The 24,210-nt window shown below is 37.3% G+C and overlaps 1 protein-coding gene and 1 pseudogene across 2 annotated transcripts in view; both read right to left on the bottom strand.

Moving 5' to 3' along the window:
* The window catches only part of ZRANB3 (zinc finger RANBP2-type containing 3), a 305,507-nt gene that overhangs the window by 155,243 nt on the left and 126,054 nt on the right, over positions 1-24,210 (bottom strand). For both annotated transcript variants that reach the window (XM_047772056.1, XM_047772055.1), the window contains exon 3: positions 16,981-16,999. In XM_047772056.1, coding sequence (XP_047628012.1) covers positions 16,981-16,999 — 19 coding nt within the window. The remainder of the gene's footprint in view (positions 1-16,980; positions 17,000-24,210) is intronic.
* LOC125122335 (cytochrome c oxidase subunit 7C, mitochondrial-like) lies at positions 782-1,003 on the bottom strand (annotated as a pseudogene).

The following is a 24,210-nucleotide window of genomic DNA, read 5'->3' as shown; positions in this document are numbered from 1 at the left end:
GAGGGGAATGGTAGGGATAGAGTAGGCACAGGTATCATAGACAGGGAAACTTAGGGGATGTTGGGAGATCTGTAAGTTAATAAACCGCTCAAAAAACCATTCGAACAAGGCAGGCTTGCTTGACTAGTGGAGGTGCAAGAATTGCCTCAGGTTGTTGGGTGGGGGATGGGATGAGGCCTGCCTTCAGATTCAGACCAAGAGCAGGAGTTTGAGGACTGCCCTTTTGCTGATTTGAATACACACCTTACCAGACACCAAGGAGGAGCTACCAAAAGGGGATCTTTTCCGAGCCCCACTCCCCTTGGATGATAAAACTATAGCCCACTGGATCCTCGGGGCAGAGCCTCCTTGCCTGCCCATTTGCATCTCTTATAAGCATCCTATCTTAATAAATCTTGCCTAAAAAAAAAAGAAAGAAAAAGGGAAAAAAAAAACTTCCTTTCAAATGTTATGGTAAAACAATTGAATGCCTAGCTGCCTTAATAATTTTTACTCTCTGTAAACATCTCATTTACTATATTTCAAAACAGGAAATAGTATCATCATTTAAAAATACATCCTAGTTTAGATTTCCTTTTGTTATGCCTTAAGTTATTTACAAACATAATTCAAGAGTTTGATCCTTTTTTTCAAAGAGACTGCAAATGCCCCTCTTCATATCTGTTTCATGGATTATTTTTTTAGTAGCTAGTGTCTTAATGTAAAGAAAGGAATAGCAAATCCAGATTCAAAGTACAAAGTCATCCTAACTAGTAACCACCACTTGATTTCCACCACTTGATTATTTTTTTAGTAGCTAGTGTCTTAATGTAAAGAAAGGAATAGCAAATCCAGATTCAAAGTACAAAGTCATCCTAACTAGTAACCACCACTTGATTTCCACTGAAAATGGTAAATTCTTCCCTGGCCCCTTCTCACAGTGGCTCCTACAGACCACAGAGGTTGTGAACCTCGCAACCAACTGTCCCAACCCAGCACTGCTGGAAGCTCTGTGAAAGGCCATAGACTGAAGATAAAGAAATGGCCACAATGTGGAGTTCCCATCGTCGCTCAGCGGAAATGAATCTGACTGGCATCCATGAAGATGCAGGTTCAATTCCTGGCCTCACTCAATGGGATAAGGATCCAGCATTGCTGTGAGCTGTGGTGTAGGTCATAGACGTGACTTGGATCTGATGTTGCTGTGGCTGTGGTATAGGCTGGTGGCTATAGCTCCGACTCGACCCTTAGCCTGGGAATCTCCATGTGCCACAGGTGCAGCCCTAAAAAGAAAAAAAAGGAAAAGGAAAGAAAGAAAGAAAGAAAGAAAGAAAGAAGAAAGAAAGAAAGAAAGAAAGAAAGAAAGAAGAAAGAAAGAAAGAAGAAAGAAAGAAAGAAATGGCTACAATACACACCAAATCTTCTTTTCCTCATGACCTTGTTCCCCTGTGTCTAGTTTAACACTTTGAATTAACTTCATAGCTTGAAAGAAGGAGAATGAAGTTAAAACTTGCAGAAAATGCCAAAGATTGAAAACTTTTGGATTACTTATGAGTAAAATTAGATAAAACTTAAGAAAGATACATACTTGACACCATTATAATATACAAAAAGACAGTAGGAAACTAGAAAAGCAGTTCTTAAACTTTTATTTTAATTTATTTATTTATTTTTATCTTTTTTTTTTTTTTTTTTTTTTTTTTTTGTCATTTAAGGGCTGTACACATAGGGCATATGGAGGTTCCCAGGCTAAGGGTCCAATCGGAGCTGTAGCCGCTGGCCTACACCACAACCACAGCAACGCCAGATCCGAGCCACGTCTGCAACCTACACCACAGCTCATAGCAACACCAGATCCTTAACCTACTGAGCAAGGCCAGGGATCAAACCCGAAACCTCCTGGTTCCTAGTCGGATTCGTTTCCACTGCGCCACGACAGGAACTCCAGTTCTTAAACTTTTAAAAAGCAATGTAAGCCATTTTCAAATAAAATATTACATAGAAATTCAATATTTATAAAACAGAAAAAGTAAAGCGGCAGTAGCTGAAGTTAAGTAGAAATGTCATAGCCTCAAACCTTCAGGTTCAACCTCAGTTCTGTGAAATAACATCTCACAAAACTAGTCAATAAACTCTTCAATTTTCCTTTTTTTCAAGGCTGGCTTTCTATTTACCTCTTCTATAAGACCTACCTTAAATCTACCTCCTCTACAAAGCCTTCTGACTTAATCAAGCTGGAATTAATGGTTCCTTCCACAAAAGTACCCTAGAAGTTATATTGTAAACTTGATTTCCAACATTTCCAGTATTCTACATTTTATATATATCACACAGAGACATACACTCCCCAACCCTTCATTTTCTGACTTAAATTTCAGATAGTAGGTGTGTTTCTTAATCTATATTTATAATAACTTCTCAAAGAGAAGACCCTCAGTAATATTTATTTATTTAACACAGGAGTAAAATGTATATTAATCAATGTCTAATGGAAAAAAATGGCTTAAAATGTTCTAATGTAAAGAAATAAGACCTCAATTGACAACAACCCTCAGCTGCTATATATGAAAAGTCTGGAGCATTTAAGTATATTCATAATTGTTGTCCAATTCCCAATGCAGATGTGGATCCTTTGGACTCTTCGAGTTCTGTGGAAACTTAAGTCCATTACTTTAAAAAAAAAACAAAAAAAGCAGATTATGGGATAACAATTTTAACCTCCCTTCCAGATTTTAAATAATTTCTATCCCATTAAGAATATTCTATTTAATAAAAACTAGTAAGGCAAGAACATTTGCAACATCCTTCTAAAAGTGTATTTGGAAGTATTAATGTATAATAAGAGTGCCTTAGGATGAGATAATGGCGTATAGTGCTTTGTGTCTTTCAATGCTTCTGTGAATTATAAACATTATATTCCAGGAAGCTACTTTGTGTCTGACTCTATCTGGGTACGGTTTAACTTACCATTGTTGTCACCTCTGTGTTTTATTTTGAATCTTGTCCAAGACAGCTGTGCAAAACAGCAGGAGCCCTGAACAAAACTGCACCAACTTCCCAATAAATCAAGGTAAACTTCCTTAAAAATTGAAAAATGCATTTCTATGTTGCTAGTGTTCAAGATAAAAAATTTCAAACTAAAGGGTGACTTGAAAGAAAGCAAGAAGACTCTATGTTAGATATTTTATTTTATTTTACTTGTCTTTTTAGGGCTGCACCTGTGGCATATGGAGGTTCTCAGGCAAAGGGTTGAATTGGAGCCACAGCTGCCAGCCTACCCTACAGCCACAGCAACATGGGATCCAAGCTGCATTTGCAACCTACACCACAGCTCACAGTAACACCAGATCCTTATCCCTCTGAGTGAGGCTAGGGATGGAACCTGGGTCCTCATGGATGCTAGTCAGATTCATTTCTGCTGAGCCACGACAGGAACTCCTATGTTAAACATTTTAATAAAGTTTTTTCAAAAACCTCCAAGCCCTCCAAACCATTTACAGGAATTTTTTCTTCATTACCTCCATGTCTATAATAACTGGAGGTAGGTGATAGTAGATCACCTACCTACTGGTAACCATAGCCAAGATGTCCCTCTTGTTCAGATAAAGAGATCTTTATCTGAGATGAGCTCAAAAGATCAATAAGAACAACAACAATTAATGAGTCATAAAAATTACTCTTTCTTTTTCTCTCTTATTCAATCATTCACAAGGCATTAAATGGAAATCTACTATTCCCCAGAAACTGCTAGGTAGACTGGGCATGAGTCCTGAGAGTTCCAGTTTATGGGAAAGAACCATATAAATACAGTGGAACGTAATTCAAACTCAAGTAGAAGTGAGAACACAGGGAAACCAAGAGGCACAAAGGATGGTGATACAGAGGTGATACAATTGGAAGAGGTATTTGAAGAGGGTTTTGAATGATGCTTTTGTTAGATAAACTTGGGGAAAGATGGGACATAGAAGGAAGGGGATTAATCAGAAAAAGAGTAGCATATATACAGAGAGTAAAGTTTTAAAAGTCATGGTGTTTGGGAGTAGAAGAATCAGGGAATGAAATACCTGAGATATATTCCTCTTGTTCTTTCCGTAAGTAATCTCATGAGAAAAGTATTATTATTCCCTACTTTACACAAAGAAATTAAGGCTCAGAGAAATTAAATTAACCTGTCTAATATGACACTGATAATACTTGGTAGATATTATACTAAGTAGAGAAATGGAAGTGTCACTAGAATTTATGCCAGAAAAGGGCAGAAGAGAATGGAAAACACAGGTAGTGGCTACCTTGTGAAGTGCTTTACCCTAGGCAACAGGGAAAAATGGAGAATTTGAGGAAAATAATTCTAGCAGCAGTAAAGAGTAGCTGTTTTCACTTGATTTGGCCTTTGACAAACAAAGGGAACACTTCCTAACTCATTCTACAAGGCAACCTTTACCCTAACAACAAAAACAAGGATGTTATGAGAAAGGAAAACTACAGATCAATACCTCTCAGGGGTATAGATGCAAAAATCCTCAATAAAATGTTAGCAACTCAAAGTCAAGAATGTATGAGAAGAATTGTACATGATGATCAAGTAAAACTGATCCTAGGTGTATGCAAGACTGGCTCAACATTTGAATATAAATAAATGTGATTCACTACCAATAAACCAAAGAAGAAAAAAAAAATCATTGTTGCAGAAAAAACAGTTGATAAAACCCAACAATCATGACAAAAGCTCTTAGAAAACCAAGAACATAAGGGAATTTGCTCAATTTGATAAGGAATTATCTACAATATAGCTATAGCTAACATCACACTTAATGGTGAAAAACTGAACACTTTTCCCCCAAGACTGGGAACAAGAAAAGGATATCTTATCCTGTCATTCTTATTCAACACTAGACTAGAAAACCTAGCTAGTACAAAGACAAGAAAAGGATATAAAAGGTATAAAGATTATAGCTATATTCTATATAGAAAAACCAAAAGACTCCACCAAAAACTGTTAGAGCTAATAAACACAGTAAAGTTGCAGAATATAAAATCAATATACAAAAATCTGTTGCATTTCTACTACACTAATAACAAGCTATCAGAAAAAGAAATAAAGAAAAAAGAAACCTATAGTTGCATCAAAAAGAATAAAATACCCTGGAATAAATTTAAGTAAGTAGGTGAAAGACCATACACTGAAAATTATAAGACACTGATGAAAAAAACTGAAAATACCAAAAAAAGGAAAGATACTACATGTTCATAGAGTGGAAGAATTAGTATTGTTAAAATGTCCATAATACCCAATCTAAGGTTCAATGCAATTCCTGGCAAAATTCCAATGGTATTTTTCACAAAAATAGAACAATTGTAAGTTTGTATGAAACCACAAAAAACCACAATAACCAAAGCAATCCTGAGAAAGATGAACAAAACTGTGGCATCACACTCCGTGAATTTATTTTATTTTATTTTATTTTATTTTTGCCATACCCACAGCATATGGAAGTTCCTGGGCTAGATTTAGCCACAGCTGCAAACTACAGCACAGCTGTGGTAACACCAGATCCCTAACCCACTGTGCTGGGACAGGGATCAAACCAGAGACAATGTCAAGTATTTAGCCCACTACACCACAGTGGGAACTCCACATTCCCTGATTTCGAACTGTATTACAAAGTGATAGTAACCTAAACAGTACAGTATTAACATAAAAACAGACATATTGATCAATGGAACAGAATTACAGAGCCCCCAAATAAACTCATGCATATGTGGCAAATTAATTTATGATAAAGGAGCCAAGAATACACAGAGGAAAAAGGACAGTCTCTTCAATAAATAGTGTTGAGAAAACTGAATAGTCACATGCAAAAGAAAGAATGACTTTTTTTTTGTCTTGTCTTTTTTAGGGCCACACCCATGGCATATGGAGGTTCCCAGGCTAGGGGTCAAATTGGATCTGTAGTCAATGGCTTATACCACAGCCACTGCAATGTGGGATCAGAGCTACATCTGTGACCTACACCATAGCTCACGGCAATGCCAGATCCTTAACCTACCCACTGAGAGGTGCCAGGGATTGAACCTACAAATCTGATGCTAGTCAGATTCGTTTCTGCTGAGCCATCATGGGAACTCTGAAAGAATGAATCTTGACCACTATCTTACACTATACACAAAAATTAACTTAAAATGGATTTACTTAAATGTAAGACCTGAAACCATAAAACTCCTAGAGAAAATGTAGGGAGTAAACTCCTTGATATCAGTCTTGGTGATGACTTTTTTTTTCAATTGATACCAAAAACAAAAGCAAAAATAAACAAATAGGATTACCTCAAACTAAAAATTTTCTGCCCAACAAAAGAAACAATCCACCAAAACAAAAAGACAAACTACAGAATGGAAGAAAATATTTTCAAATCACATATCTAATAAGAGGTTAATATCTAAAATATGTAAGGAACTCCTATAACAGCAAAATAAAAAACAAACAAAAACCCAATTTAAAAATGAGCAAAAGATCAAATAGACATTTTTCCAAAGAAGACATACAGATGATCAACAGGTACATGAAAAGATGCTCAATATCAGTAATCATCAAAGAAATGCAAATCAAAACCACAGTGAGGAGTCTCCATTGTGGTTTAGCAATAACAAATACAACTAGTATCCATGAGGATGTGAGTTTGATCCCTAGGGTTAAGGATTTGACTGACGTTGCTGTGGCTGTGGCCCTAAAAAAACAAACAAAAACATAATACCACAGTGAGATACCACCTCATACCTATTAGAATAGCTACTATCAAAATGATAAGAATAACAAGCATTGGTAAGGATGTAGAGAAAAGGAAACCCTCCTGCATTGCTGGTGGGAACAAAAATTGGTACAGCCACTGTGGAAAGTCATATAGAATTTTCTCAAAAAATTAGAGCTAGAACTACCACATGATCCCGTAATTCCATTTGTGGGTATTTATCCACAGAAAATGAAAACACTAACTCCAAAAGGTATATGCACCCCCAAGTTCACTGCAGCATTAATTTACATCCATTATGGACTGAACTGCGTCTTCCTCCCACCACCAGATATATTGAAATCCTACCCCATCAGCATTATAGGATGTGACCTTATTTGTTGCAGATGTAATTAGTTAAGATGATACTATACAAGGGAGTTCCTATTGTGGCTTAGCAGAAATGAATCTGACTAGGAACCATAAGGTTGCGGGTTGGATCCCTGGCCTCGCTCAGTGGGTAAGGATCCGGCATTGCCGTGAGCTGTGGTATAGGTCACAGATGGGCTCAGATCTGGCATTGCTGTGTCTGTGGTGTAGGCCTGCAGCTGTAGCTCTGATGAGACCCCTAGCCTGGGAACCTCCATATGCTGCAGATGCTGCCCTAAAAAGCAAAAACAAACAAACAAAAAAGATACTATACTAGAATTGGTTAGGCCCTTAATCCAATCTGACTGATGTCCTTATAAGAAGAGAGGACATATAGACACACAGGGAGAATACCCCATGAAGATGGAGGCAGGGATTGAAATGATGCATCTACAAGCCCAGGAATGCCAAAGAATGCTGGCAATCATCTGAAGCTAGGAGAAAAGTATCCAATAGGTTCTTCCTCAGAGTCCTCAGAAGGAACCAAACCTCACGCCTTGATGTGATACTTCCATCCTGTAGAACCAAGAGAGGATAAATTTCTGTTGTTTTAGTCCATCTAGTTTGTTGTATTTTCTTATGGCAGCCCTACAAAACCAACATACCATACATTGAAGCAGTTGCGCTCCTACATAACTACTCAACTGATGACATCCACAGAAAAACCAACATAAGAATGTTAGCTTTATTCATAACTGTCAAAACTAGAAGCAATTAATATGCCCCTTCATCTTAGTAAATGGAAAAACAAACTATGGGACATCCATATAATGGAATATTATTCAGTGATAAAAAGAAGAGCAATCAAGCCACAAAAAGACATGGCTAAATCTTAAATGAATATGACTAAGTGAAGAAAGTCTGAAAAAGCTACAAACTGTATGCTTCCTATCACATAAAATTCTGGAAAAAGCAAAAACAATAGTCATTAAATGTATCTTTGAGTGCTGGAGTTTGGGGGCTGAAGGGAATTAAGTAAGTGAAGCATGAGGGATTATTTAGGGCAATAAAACTATTCTATATCACTGTAATGGTGATTATGACAGTAACATTTACAAAAATCCACAGAACTTTATAAAAAGGAAACATTGATATATATTAATAATTTAAAATAATGTAGGAGGTCAGGAGATCCCATGATGGAAGCTAAAGTGTGATAAAATAATTTAAATGGGAGTTCCCCTCGTAGAGCAGCAGATACGAATCCGACTAGGAACCATGAGGTTGCGGGTTGGATCCATGGCCTCTCTCAGTGGGTTAAGGATCTGACATTGCTGTGAGCTGTGGTGTAGGTCGAAGACATGGCTCAGATCTGATGTTGCTGTGGTTGTGGCATAAGTCGGCAGCTATAGCTCCAATTGGACCCCTAGCCTGGGAATCTCTCTATGCTGTGGTTTCAGCCTTAAAAAGCAAAATAATAATAATAATAACAATAATAATAATAATTTAAGTGTATTATAAATGTATGAAGCCACCTCACTGAATATAGTAGAGGAATAAGGTGTGACCTAAGTAATACTGAAAATGAGTAGAATCTGTTAAAGGAACTGTACATAAACATTGTACTCTAGTTCATAATTTTCCTTCCTGGAGAGGGGCTACGGGTTAACAACAGTGAAACCATCACACATGCATACTGGAATTGCATACGGAGGGAGTGGGAGGAACAAGACGTGGAGATGGAATGATCCATGTGGTAATGGATTAGAACTGGAGACATCAATAGGACTCATATCTAGCTTAATTACAGATACAGATGGTTACATAGGTAAATATTTGTAAAGATGTACACACATACATATGTAAGTATATATGCATTTATCTCCTTCCTCTGACAGCTGAAAAGTTCTAGAAGAAATGACACCCTCATAAAAATGAGTATACTCAACACCTAGATCTGGTTCCAATATCTTTTATCAATAAAAAGAAGCAGGGTTTCTTAGAGAAATGGCTGATTCAAGGAGTGGAGTAGGAAATATACAAGGTGAGCCTGGAGTATTGTGTAGTGCCAGAAAATAAGAAAATGTTGAAAAACAAAAGAAAACAAAACATAAAACTCTAAACAAAATAGCCCATAATGAAGGAGGTATGTCAAAGGGTCATAGGAGTGAATTGACAGAGCTTCCAATGGCCATAGCTGGAATAATCTGACCAAGAAAATAAAGAAGTACTGGATAATAATCTCAAATATAAAATGCATATCCATGAGTCTTACTGAAACACAAATAAATGATAAAGTGAATGAATGAACTTCAAATAATTCATGTATTTACTCTGCCTTTAAGGAAATAGAGCATACATTCCCATTCCTTAAGTATGGGCTGCATAGAGTTACTTTCTTTCAAAAAATACAATATGGAAGGGGAGAAAAAAAATAATAACTTTATACTGGAAAAAACTGACAAACATTGCATCAAGGCAGATGATCAATGTTAACATCAACAGTGATAAGTCACATTGATATTATGTACACTTGATATGACATGATGACAACAGCACTTTCCCTCTGTGGTTCCCCCACTCATAACACAGTACCCAAGTTTGATCATGAGGAAAATATCAAACAACATGTCCCAATTAAGGGATATTTTATAAAATAATGAATCACTGATGCTCAAACGGTAAAGGTCTTCATTTTTCTAAAGAAGATAAACAGATGGCCAATAGGCCCATGAAAAGATGCTCATCATCATTCATTACTAGAGAAATGCAAATCAAAACTACAAAGAGGTAACCCTCACATGGGTCAGATGGCCATCCTTAAAAAAATCTATGAATAACAAATGCTAGGGAGGGTACAGAGAAAAGGGAACCCTCCTACACTGTTGGTAGGAATATAAATTGGTGTAACCACTATGGAAGACAGTGAGAGGATCCTCAAAAAATTAAAAATAGAATTGCTATATGATCCAGCAATCCCACTTCTGAGCATATAGACAGAAAAAAAAACCTTCTAATTTGAAAAGGTACATCACCTCTATATTCACTGCAGTACTATTTACAACAGCCAAGATGTGGAAATAAGCTAAATGTCTATCAACAGATGAATGGATAATAAGATGTGTAAATGGAATACTACTCGGCCATAAAAAAGAAATAATATCATTTGCAGCAATATGGATGGAACTAGAAATAATATCATTTGCAGCAATATGAAGTGAAATGTCAGAGAAAGACAAATATATGATGTCACTTATATGCAGAATCTAAGATATGACACAAATCAACTAATGTACGAAAGAGAAATCAACTTACAGATATAGAGAATAGACTTATGGTTGCCTTGGGGTGGAGGTAAGTGATGGATTGGGAGTTTGGGATTAACAGATGCAAACTATTATCTATAGAATGGATAAACAACAAGTTCAGGGAACCATGTTCAATATGCTGTTATAAACCATAATGGAAAAGAATATGAAAAAAAGAATATATATGCATAACTGAGTCATTTTGCCGTACGGTAGAATTTAACACAACATTGTAAATCAACTATACTTTAATCATTTTTTTAAACTGTAAAGGTCTTTAAAACCAAAAAAGTCTGAGAAACTGTCACAGAAGCTATAGACTACATGTCATGTCAATTTAAGACATGATTACTAAATGTAATGTGCTACTGGATGAAATTCTGGAAAAGAAAAAGGAATTAGGGGAAAACTGAGGAAATCTAAAGGAAGTACAGTTTTTAGTTAACAATAATAATGTATGAATAATGGTTTGTTATTTGAGACCTAGTATATAATAATCTAAGTAATGATGGAAGACTGAGTTTGGGTCATATGAGAACTCTCTGTACTATATTCACAATAATTCAATAAACCTAAAACTGTTCTAAAATTTAACATTTATTTATATTTTAAGTTTTATTGAATTATAGTTGGTTTAAGAACATTCAAAAAATAATAAACGAGGAAAGGAAGAAAGCAGGCAAATGATATTGATTTGGAGGAGTACAGAGAATCTCAACAGCACAAAATTTTAAGGCCATCACCTTTATTCTATCACTCAGCTTCATTCATTTGAGCACTGAGTCTTGCAGAGTCCTCTGTACTTAAGAATCCAGTTTCAAAACACAGAAAGTCGGAGTTCCCGTCGTGGCTCAGTGGGAACGAATCTGACTAGGATCCATAAGGACACAGGTTCAATCCCTGGCCTTGCTCAGTGGGTTAAGGATCCGGCATTGCCATGAACTGTGGTGTAAGTCGCAGAAGCGGCTCAGTCCTGAGTTGCTATGGTTGTGATGTAGGCCCGCAGCTGTAGCTCCAATTCAACCCCTAGCCTGGGAACCTCCATATGCGGCAGGTATGGCCCTAAAAAGACAAAAGACAAAAAAAAAACAACCAAAAAAAAAAAAACCCACAGGAAGTCTGGTACTTGGAGGCTCTGTATAGAATAGCAATAATGGACTTGAGAGATGGATTATTTCAGGTTAGTTATCAGCTCCTAGTATGTTCTAGTTGCATTTACTTAACATATCTGTACCTCAGCTTTCTCATCTGGAAAATGGGGGTGGTAATAATATTTTTTTGTGTGTCTTTTTTTTTTTTGCCATTTCTTGGGCCGCTTCTGCGGCATATGGAGGTTCCCCAGCTAGGGGTCGAATTGAAGCTGCAGCCACAGCAATGCGGGATCCAAGCCATGTCTGCAACCTACAGCACAGCTCACAGCAACACCGATCCTTAACCCACTAAGCAAGGCCAGGGATAGAACCTGCAACCTAGTGGTTCCTAGTCGGATTCGTTAACCACTGCACCACGACGGGAACTCCAATAATATTTTTTGTTTTACTTTTTATTATTTTATTTTTTGTCTTTTTTGCCATGTCTTGGGCCGCTCCCACGCATATGGAGGTTCCCAGGCTAGGGGTCTAATTGGAGGTGTAGCCGCCAGGTTACGTCAGAGCCACAGCAACTCGGGATCCAAGCCGCGTCTGCAACCTACACCACAGCTCACGGCAACGCTGGATCGTTAACCCACTGAGCAAGGGCAGGGACCGAACCCGCAACCTCATGGTTCCTAGTTGGATTCGTTAACCACTGAGCCATGATGGGAACTCCGGGGGTGGTAATAATAATCATAATACTCCATTGGGTTGTGTCCTGAGGATGAAATAAATTAATACGTGTAAATCACTATCTGGCACATATGTGTTAAGTATTAACTTTTTTTTTTTTTTTTTTGGCCACACTGATGGCATGTGGAAGTTCTTGGGCCAGGGATTGAATCTGTGCCACAGCAGCAACCCAAGTTGCTGCAGTGACAATGCCAGGTTCTTAACCCACTGCACCACAAGGTAACTCCCAAGTATTAACTCTTTCATCAGTCCATTCATCCAATAAAAATGGACCATCAACAAAGAAGGGTTATGAATCAGAAACAGTAAGAGCTCAGAGGGACATGTGTCCAATTCAACTTGGGTCTGGTAAAGGGAAACTAGGATTTGTAGAAGCAAATGGAATAAAAATTGTCACCTCAGCTCAATTTGTCAAACCAGGGTAGTTTTATATAGGAGGAAAACTAAAATCCTTCATGTCTAACTTAACTTCTTAGTCCTCAAACCTATGAAGTTAATATGAGTAGAGTCTATTTCACAATATCAATTTTAAGGTCTCTGATCAGAACAAATCTTCCAAAGGGTGTTCTTCAGTATTTTTTAGACACCTACAGATTTCTCCCTGCAGAGAAAATGACAAGGCTCTTCAAACTTCAGCATACACTAAACTTCTGTGAGCAATGAACAGGTTCCACAGCCACTCCCCTCAAACTTTTCTTCCAAAGAAACACATTGATCAAAAGAAAAGCATTCATAATGATAACTCCATGATCTCTATTCCAAATATTTAATATGTCCTGAAATAGCCACAAAGTAAGCCAAGCCAAGTAGCTTAGTTTGACAAATGGTTTCCTTTTCTTCTGAAAAAGGAATGAAAGGAATACTTTACCTGGTATACCATTCCCCAATTCCAAATGTTTTTCTCAAGTAACAGGAAGGAAACATAGGGAAAACTGTGTGTGTTTGGTGTGTGTGTGTGTGTGTGTGTGTGTGTGTGTGTGTGTGTGTGTGTGTGTAGGGGGTGAGGGAGGGGACTAAAGTAGAGTACTGATAAAAAATGTTACATAAGAGGAAAGCAGCAATTTTCTGACTTTGATAATAGATACAATGGACAAGAAAAGACAGAATTCATGTACTGACAACATTTCACCCATAGTGACATATTAGGCTATTCATGTAAATCCATGATATTAATCCCATCTTCTTAGGAAGAAATGGACATTAAAAACAGTTTCTAAATACTACGTTTCTACAAAGAATACTATCCTTTAAATACCTGACAAATAAAGTAGAAGTGTGTTGTTTTAGTATTTTCCCCCACGTACATCGAATTAAACTACCTGGTTTGTGTTAATGTGAAATTCTTTTTCACATTTAAAAAATTCTATGAATAAAAATTTTTAATAATTTTCAACTGAATAACAGAAACAAAAACACAGTGGCTCAAAAGATTAATAAAGCTATTAAGATAATAATAGCGCAACAGCCTGACTACAGACTGCAGCCTGAATTCCATTATGAAAGGAATACAAATTCACAAAATTTTCTGTATATTTACCACACAGTTCTTGAAACAGCATTTGATTATATCAAACCAAGAAGGAGAAAAAGGAATTAAAACAGTTGAAGCTAGGTTACAAAGTTAGTTTTATTAATAGTTGCAGCTGTGTTGCTTATCTGAAGCATAATTGAAATACTTAATGAGCACACAATAAGACAATTAAACAGAACTTAAATCATTATTCCAATTTTAAGTTAGTGACTATCTTTTATACAATAGATAGATTATATAGTTCTTCAGAGACTGAATATATTAGAAAAATATAATAGTGGAAAAATACTGGGGGGGGGGGTTTATACCAGGGAAGGAAGACATTTGCTTCTAACGCTAGAGAATAAAGATCACAGCAGACAGCTAAATTACACAATGCTCCAAGTGGGTATTCAAGCATCTAAAAAAAGTAGGTTCAATAACAGAGATGTAAAATTGCTCTCCTAAAGCTTTTAGCTATTTGATGAGTCAAATATTCACCATATCAAAATATATTTTAATTTAAAAATGGAACGTGGTTGACCTCCAAGTTAAGAACTTCATTTCCTTCTCTGACATCACTACCATTATGTGATAAGAGCAAGTGAAGGAGAACTGTATTAGGAATTAGAATGAAGGTCAAACCAGAGTTCACATAATTTACATATATACAAGTTCTTTCTACTTTAAGATTTTTAATTTACTAAACTTCATTCACACTAGCTCAGTAAGATTCCACAGATACATCATTTCAACCGCACCACTAACAGAGGATAGTCAAGGTTCTGAGCTGTGATCTTGGAAATGTACATCATGATGTTTATTTCTATAGCCTGTTCCTGGTACGTACATGTAAAACTGAGGATTTTTCCTTAATTAACCTTACTGATAGGACTCAATAAAACTTTAAAGTCAAATAGTTGTAAAAGGGAGCCTTTAAAATGCTGGTGAATCACAACATTATTAATCAACTATACTTCAATAAAACTTGAAAAAATAAAAAAAGTGCTAGTGAAAAAAGAGAAGATATGAGGGATAGAAAAGTAGAATTTTCTCTTAGGTACTGAAGAAATATTAAATTGTTCATTTAAATTCACTGAATTAAAAAATAGGAATAGTTTTGAAAGATCACAAATCACTCAACATGTGACAAGCGTAATCGTAAATAATACGAGATAAAAAGTGATTGGTATGACAAAAAACTCTTGCCGGCTAAGGGTACATCATGAACTCTGCATAATCCTTAGTCTAATGTTAACTGAAGAGAAGACAGGAGTTTGTCAGAGAATAAAAGTTAAGAAGAGATAAAGTGCTGAATAAGTGTTTATTTCAATCCATGAATGATTCTGTACATTTAAGGCCTGTTCAAATCTCTATGACATCAAATTGAGGAACAAGGTAGCAGTGATATTACTAAGACTTTCCCCATGAATTGCTTGGGGAGATTATCAAGAAAATGTTATCTTTTTAAATATAGTTTCTGTGGACCAAAAACACTGGTCTGTTAGGAGTTCCTGTTGTGGCTCAGCAGTAACGAACCCGAATAGGATCCATGAGGACCCAGGTTCAAACCCTGGCCTCACTCAGTGGGTTAAGGATCCAGTGTTGCCATGAGTTGTGGTGTAGATCACAGACACAGCTCAAATTCTTTGGCTTAGGCTGGGAGCTGTAATTTTGATTTGACCCCTAGCCTGGGAACTTCCATATGCTGAAAGTGGGGCCCTAAAAAAAAAAATGGTCTGTTAAAAAAATATATTGATACACACACACACATATCACTTATATTTTACATATATTATATAAAATGGTTATGCCTTATTTTGAGTGGATATTTTGGCAATGATCATAGCCAAAGTTGTGGAAGTTCCTGGTCCAGAGATCAAACTTGCGCGACAGCAGCAAACTGAGTGACAATGCCGGATCCTTAACCTACTGCACCACAAGGGAATTCCTAGTTTTGAGGTTTTAAAGGATGAATTTATATTCCTATTTGATGAAACATTTTCAGAGACTAAAAACAAGTCTTTCAGTCACTGTGGACTTTCAAGTTTATTAATTAATGAAAATACTTTTGGAATTCATCCTGTTCTAATAGAAAATATAAATTTCTATTGTTTCCCAAATGTCTATGTCCTTGTCCTATCTCTTTAATTACATTGTTGAAGTTCATCACAGGCAATGACTATGTTTCTGATTATTATAACAATTAGTCTAAACAATGCCTTATAAAATGAAGAGTTGAGGAGTTCCTGCTATGGTGCAGGGGCTAAGGACCCAGTGTTGCTACAACTGTGGTGTAGGATGAAGCAATGGCTTGGATTTGATCCCTGGCCCAGGAACTTGTATATGCTGTGGATAAAGCAAAAAAAAAAAAAAAGAATAAGTGTTTTAAACTAAAAACTTCAGTAATTATAAATCAGCATGAACCAAGAAACCCTATGTCAACCTCTGCACGGCATTCAGGAACAGATTTTGTTCCTGAGGAAGAGATTATGAAGAAAAGCCACTGGTGAGTCTACATGTAACTTAAACTAAAAGACAGTTAATCAGGAGAACCTTTTATGGTTTTACTTATCTTTTTAACAAATTCAGTATCCATCTTCTTCATTTCTAATACATTTTTAAATGTATAGATTTTGCTGTTATCCTTAAAGTCATTATGAAAACAACAAAACATTTTTCAAAATAATTTAAAAATTAGAACTTTCTGGTTTACATTACTCTGAGAATGTATGTAAAGTGTACTGTAGTTTATATAACAAGAACTTCCATTTAAGTGAAAAAACATGAATATGAATATATACTAGTACTTGCCACTTAAAGACATCAAATTGTTTAGTGATAATAAAATGCCATTTTAACATTTTGCTTCACACTCGTACAAAACAATTAACAATAACTTTTAGAGTAAAATCTTAGGTTCAACTTCTAAGCAAGTACGACAAGTAGAAAAAGAGTCCAGTTTCATCTGGGGAGGCATTCATGTTTCTGAGGTTAACAATATAGAATTTTAGATCACTAATGTTAACACTCGCATTATCCAAATGCACACCCTGCATACACACACACACGCACACATGCACACTCTCATTCTTATTCTCTTTGCCTCCTCCTGCACACCTCCCCTCACCTCCCCCTTTCTCTCTCCCCCTCTCCTCTCCATATACAGATGTACAGAAATATGAAAGAGAGTACGTGGTATATAACAGACAATAAAAGCTGGGCAATTTTATAAAAGGCATAAAAATCATGAAAACACTTACCTCATCAGCCACCATACACCTGGAAAAAATAAAAATAAAACCAAATTAATGTCTTAAGTACCAAAGTCAACCATTGAAAAACTTCCAAAAAATAGTTTACAAATGTTAAAGTAGTAAGCCAGAGAGAGGTGTTTATGAGAACTTGGGCCATATAAGACTCTTCAGCTGCCATGGGCATATGTCTACGTGGGAGGGTTAGGGTTTCAGATGTGCTATTTCCCATTGCCCACCCATGGCAATAGTTACACTGAACCTTTGAAAATGTACCAATGACTTCATTCCTTACCAATAAACTTTAAAATTGGTCTTCCCTAGAGATTAGAAGTATGCTGTAATAAAGGGGATTAGTATCTTATATGTACAATTATATATGCTATATTATAAACACTAAGCCAATTTTTTGGGCCATGCCTGTGGCATGCAGAAGTTCCTAGGCCAGGGATTGAATTTATGCCACAGCGGTGACCTGAGCGGCTGCAGCAACAAATTCATATCGTTAACCCATTGAGCCACAAGGGGACTCCAGAGTCTATTTTTAAGATGAATTTTGGGGGAGTTCCCATGCCCTGCTCAGTGAAAACAAATCTGACTAGTATCCATGAGGATTTAGGTTGGATCCCCGGCCTCGCTCATTATATTAAGGATCTGGCACTGCCATGAGCTATGGTGTAAGTCACAGATGCAGCTCCGATCCCACGTTTCTGTGGCTGTGGCATAAGCCGGCAGCTAAGGCTCTGATTCAACCCCTAGCCTGGGAACTTCCATATGCTTCAGGTGCGGCCCTGAAAAGCACACACACACACACAAAAGATGAATTTTGGTTTCTACTTTTATTTTATTAAATTTTCTTTTCTCTATCCTTTCTTATTAACCTATAAAAGTCAATTATATCCACTGAAAACTGAGAATAGGGGATAAACTAAAGTCCTAAGTAGAAGAAAAAGGCAAAAAGAAAAAAGAAAAAATAGCACATGTGGTTAAGGTCACAAGGGTCTCTTAGGGACAATGATTACATCATAAGGAGAAAAACCAATCTTTTAACTGAGGGAATTTCTAGGCAACTTAAAAAAAAATACTGGAATATTATAAAAATCAGAAAGGAATAAAATCCAATTTTTGTATTTTTTCCATCCTTTATTCCCAATGACCTTGACATTGTAAAATATTATATGGTTTCTTTCAACATAAAACACAAATTAAGAATTTAGTAATAGTGCGTTCCCTTTGTGGCTCCGAAGAAATGAATCCAACTAGTATCCATGAGGATATGTGGGTTTGATCCCTTACTTCGCTCAGTGGGTTAAGGATCTGGTGTTGCCCTGAGCTATGGTGTAGGTCACAGAAACACGCTGGGATCCTACGTTGCTGTGGCTATGGCGTAGGCCAGCAGCTGTAACTCTAATTCAGTCCCTGGCCTGGGAACTTACCTGTGCTGCAGGCCTGGCCTTGGAAAAAAAAAAAAAGAATTTAATAATAAGTATATTAAGGAATAAGTTACAAGTAAAAGAGAATCATTTTTAAAATGGAAAAAGATGTCAAGTTACATAATATGTGTTTTTATGGAAAAATAAAATACGTATACTTTAACCGATATTTAAAACATATGTAAGAATAAAAAGGTTATTTTTTTTTTTTTTGCAAATAAGAATAAAAAGTAGAAAAGCTGAAAAGCAATATTTTGAAAAACATGACTTATTCCAGGAAGACTCATATGTATACCTACTTTTCCATTTTAAAATCCAACTCAAATTTGGCAGATGTCATATGAAGTATATACTATTTATTAAGTGGTACTATGAACTTGGCATCCCTGAACTAAGTGCTATAGATATAGCAGTGAATGTAAAAGTCCTTCCCTCACAGGAAGTGACTGGACGAATTCTTTTTTTTGTATTCTTTTCAGGGCGGCACTTGTTGCATATGGAAGTTCCCAGGCAAGGGGTCAAATGGGAGCTACAGTTGTAGTCTTCACCACAGCCACGGCAATACCAGATCTGAGACCCAACTGCCACCTACACTGCAGCCTGTGGCAATGTGGATCCGTAACTCACTGAGCAAGGCCAGGGATGAAACCCACATGCTCATGGATACTAGTTGGGTTCTTAACTCACTGAGCCACAATGGGAACTGCAAGAGTTCTTGACAATAAACAGATGATTTAATAAGCAGTGACGTGTGCTATTACAAAAACTAAAACAGGGTAAGTGGAATAGGGAATATAAGGGAGGATCTATATTATAGAAGAGTTAGGAATAATCTTTATGTTAAGGCAATTCAAACAGATTTGAATAAGTCACAATTTTTTTTTTTGCCTTTTTAGGGTCACACCTGCAGCATATGCAGGTTCTTGGGCTAGGGGTCCAATCAGAGCTACAGCTTCTGGCCTACACTACAGCCACAGCAATGCCAGATCCAAGCCCCATCTGAGACATAAATCACAGCTCAAAGCAATGCTGGATTCTTAACCCACTGAGTGAGGCCCCAGAATCAAACTTGTGTCTTCATGGGTACCAGTCAGATTCATTTCCTCTGAGCCACGACGGGAACTCCCTAGGTCACAGATTTAGTGAGAAAGAGAATCATGAGGGAATCTGGAGGAAGAGCATTCTCAAAGTGATGCACAAGCTCAAGGTCCCTAAGATAAAATGGTCACAACGTAGTTAAGTGATAGCAAGGAAGCAATGTGACTAAAGTGCAAAGAGTTATGGAAAATGGTAAAAGATAAGGTGGGAAGCACCTGGAGTCTTGACCATGGAGAACCGTATAAGCAATGTCTGGATTGCTTAGAATCCTTTGGAAATAAGCCACATTTTACCTTATAAAGGATTACTCTGGCTTCAAGAGAAGGAACTGCAGAGGCAAAGAGCAAAAGCACAGAGAGGAGTCAGGAAGCACTGCAGTAGACCAGGAAAGAAACAACGACATACGGATGCGGGGTAAAGGAGGTCCAGATGAGAAGGAGTCAGTTTAGGTACATTTTGAAAGTGCAGCCAATAGGATTTGCTGTTGATTGGGATATGGGTGTAAAATGAGCAAGAAGTCAAGAATGAACCTTAAGATAAGCAATTAGGTTTGGAGATAACAGTCAAAAGTTCAGTTTGGGGAATTCCCATTGTGGCTCAGCAGGTTAAGAACCCGATATAGGGGAGTTCCCTTTGTGGTGTAACAGAAACAAATCCAACTAGTATCCATGAGGATGTGGGTTAGATCCCTGGCCTCACTCAGTGGGTCAGGGATCCAGCACTGCCACGAGCTGTGGTGTAGATTGCAGATGTAGCTTAGATCGCATCTTGCTGTGGCTGTGGTATAGGCAGGCAGTTGCAGCTCTGACTCAACTCCTAGCCTTGGAACTTCTATGTACTGCGGATGCAGCCCTAAAAAAAAAAGGAACCCGACATAGTGTTCGTGGGTTAAGGATCCAGTGTTGCCACAAGCTGTAGCTTAGGTTGAAGGTGTAGCTCGGATTGCTGTGATATAGGCTGGCAGCTGCAGTTCTGATTTAAAACATTGTCCAGGCACTTCCATATGCTGCAGGTGTGGCTGTAAAAAGAAAACAAACAATTTAGTTTGGACATGTAACCTTTGTGATATCCGTTAGATATCAAAGTTGAAATGCTGAATGGGCCACCCCATATGTGAGTCAGGGAATGGTAGCAATGGAGACATCATAAAATTGGAAGTCATCAGAATGTAAACGGCATTGGAACAAGTAAGGATCCAGGATATTTTGAAATAGAAAATTAACCATGGCTTATTCTCCTCTATGCCCAACTCCAAGTTCCTTAACATTCTAAAGTTAAGCAGCTGCTGTGACCTGAGGGCTACTAGATAAGGCAGATTTTAGTGAGGTCACATCAGAGCTGTCTGGAATGTGCTAGATTTTCCCAGCATGAGACTGGTGGGTCTTCCCTGCTTTGGAAACTAGGGCAGTTCAGGTATATCATAGCGTACTGGGCTTCCTTCAGGTATCTCTAGTGGGGCTGACCATCCTTCAACCTATGTCTATCCCAACCTCTGGGATTCCTGCTGTCAAGGACAATACAGCAACCAAACGTGATTTCCAATGAGCCATCTTAGAAAAATAACTGATCAAGTGAGATGTCCCAACATTTGAAAGAGCAGAATAGAAGTGAATATTCAGAACACACATTTAGTGAGAGAGAAGTGCTAGAAAAGAAAGTTAAAAAGCTGCACAGAAATTGTTAGAGGTTTTAAGTAAATTCTTTTTTTTTTCCCTTTTGCTTTTTAGGGCCGCACCCACAGCTTATGGAAGTTCCCAGACTAGGGGTGGAAACGGAGCTATAACCACCAGCCTATGCCACAGTGACAGCAATGCAAGATCTGAGCTGCATCTGTGACCTATACCACAGCTCACGGCAATGCCAGCCAGATCTTTAAACCATTGAGCAAGGCCAGGGATCAAACCTGCGTCCTCATGGATACTAGTTGGGTTCATTTCCATTGAGCCACAACTGGCACTTCTTAAGTAAATTATAATTCGACACACACACACACACACACACACACACATTCTTTCATGATTTCCAAAATGAAATGAGTAGATGAATTTTTTTAAAGATGATCGTCATTGACAACAAATTAAGTAGAATGGAAGATGAAGTACAAAGATTACCTCAGAGAAAGTTAAATACATGGAAATAGTGAAGGATAAGACTTGAATGATAGATCCAGAAAACTAATATACGAAAAATAGCTGTTGAGATAGCTATTCAAACAGCTGTTCGCAAAAACATAAAAGACACAGTATATGAAGGAGAGACAACAATTAAATAAATAATAAAAGAAAATGTATCTGGACTAAGGAAACCTCTCTGGTAGATAACTGTACAGGGTAACCACATTTCAGGATGGATTGAAAAGAAAGACAAATATCTACTCATAGTCTTATAAAATATACTAACATTAAGAATAAAGAGGAGTTCCCGTCATGGCGCAGTGGTTAACGAATCCGACTAGGAACCATGAGGTTGCGGGTTCGGTCCCTGCCCTTGCTCAGTGGGTTAACGATCCGGCTTTGCCGTGAGCTGTGGTGTAGGTTGCAGACGCGGCTCGGATCCTGCGTTGTGGTGGCTCTGGCGTAGGCCAGTGGCTACAGCTCCGATTTGACCCCTAGCCTGGGAACCTCCATATGCCGCGGGAGCGGCCCAAGAAATAGCAAAAAAAAAAAAAAAAAAAGAATAAAGAGAAATGCTTATAAGTACTCAGACAGAACAACTATCTATAAAGGGAAAAAAGAACTGCATTGGACTTTTATCATCAACACTAGAAACTAAAACACAATAGAAGCTAATCTAGACTACTTGAAAAGAAAGCGGAAGAACTCATGGATCTTATATCTAGCTTAGATATTCATTAATTAAAAGGGATGGCAAAACGATATTTGAGGCTAACCAAGATCTCTAAGATTATACCACTCAAGTAAAAAATCTGAGGAAAAATACTTAAGAAAAATAACCAAACAATAACAACATCTTAACAGAGATTCAAGATAGGAGGTATAAAAGAAATCTGGGAAGCTCCCATTGTGGCTCAGTGGTAATGAACCCAATGAACCCATGAGCTGTGGTATAGGCTGCAGACATGGCCTGGATCCCGTGTTGCTGTGGCTATGGAGAAGGCAAGAAACTGTAGCTCCGACTCGACCCCTAGCCTGGGAACTTCCATATTCCATACCTGCAGCCCTAAAAAGCCTCCCCCCCAAAGGAAGTCTGGTAAACAATGAAGCTATATATGCATGAATTGAATGGATGATGTGTTTTTTAAATAAGGACTCCAGAAACAGAAGGGATACATTCTGAAAATCTGAATGTGCAAAATTCAAAGGGAAGTAACAAAAGAGAGAGGATACTAAAATTATTCTAAATCAGACTGCCAAATAGATGATATTTTAAAGTTAGGAAACTAAATGAGATCACCTAGGGAGAAGAGAAGAGAGATACTGACTGATCCTGAAGCACTCCAACAATAAAAGGGAGAGGATCCAGTAGAGGGAACTGAGAAGGAGTGTCCAGTAATGTCAAAAGACACAAGAAGAATATAGTGCCCTAGAAGCCAAGTTAAGAAATTGTTTGGAGAAGGAGAGAGTGAACAACTACAACAAATGTTGCTGAGAAGTCTAGTAAAATGAGATCTAAGACCTGACCATTTGATCTGGCAAGAGATTATTCAAAGCTCTGACAGGAACGACTTTATAGAACAAAAGCCTCACCTGAATGGGTTCGAGAGAGAAAGGAAGGAGAAAAAGAGAAGTGAGTAGAGATTATTTTAAGGAATTATGCTGAAAGGGGAGGAAAGAAATATGGTAGTAGCTGGCAAGAAAACTAGAGTCCAGATAAGATTTTTTTAAAGACATAATAGTATACACAACCCAATAAATATCTTACCCTAGGAATAGAACATCTAGCAGACAGATATAAATGTGAATCAGGAATTTAGGAATCAAATCAAGACAATAAATAAAAATGAGAAAGTAGGTATGTATGAAGATGATAATAGAAGTGGAAATGAACAGGATTCTCCTGTGTAAACTGTGGAAAGGGGGTGAAATTTTTCACGGCTAGAACTTTGAGAAACATTCTTACTTAGAATGCAAAGGGAAGGAACTAAAAGGATTCAAGGAGGAGAGTAAGGATCAGGGTCTAATAAGTCCAGGGAATATATTACAATAGGGTAAATGGTTAACTGTCAAATGCCATGAAGATTTTGCAAAGGATGAGGGGTAAACCCCCACCATACTAAGTTATCAGGACCTCATTTGTAAGTATTATGCAAAAGTGGCTAGAAGGATGGTGGATAGTAAAAAAGAAAGGCAACAATACAGAGTAATCAGAAAGGAATTTGGGTAGCAAAAAATATTTTTAAATAGGGCAGTAGCTATATAGCTGTTGGAAACCTGAATAGAGGGCACAGAGTTAAGAGCAAGAAAGAAAACAAGAAAGACGACTGATGGAGATCATAATGCACTACCATAATATTAAAAGGGAAAATATGGCTAATCCAGTTTCTCACTTCATAGATAATTTACACCACATTTGAATGAAACTAAATTCTACTTTGCAAATGAAGGACTGCCCATAATCATATTATATCCATGGAAATAAAATAGCTTTTTATCCCACTGGGAAATGGCAAATACAATTAGAGTTATAGGAACTTTAACGTACAGCTAAAAAGAAAAGTTCCTTCCTTAAAGAATATCCATTGTATTTG

This window comes from Phacochoerus africanus, chromosome 3 (genome assembly GCF_016906955.1).
Source record: "Phacochoerus africanus isolate WHEZ1 chromosome 3, ROS_Pafr_v1, whole genome shotgun sequence".
Taxonomy (NCBI): domain Eukaryota; kingdom Metazoa; phylum Chordata; class Mammalia; order Artiodactyla; family Suidae; genus Phacochoerus; species Phacochoerus africanus.
This window is presented reverse-complemented; position numbering and strand designations above follow the sequence as displayed.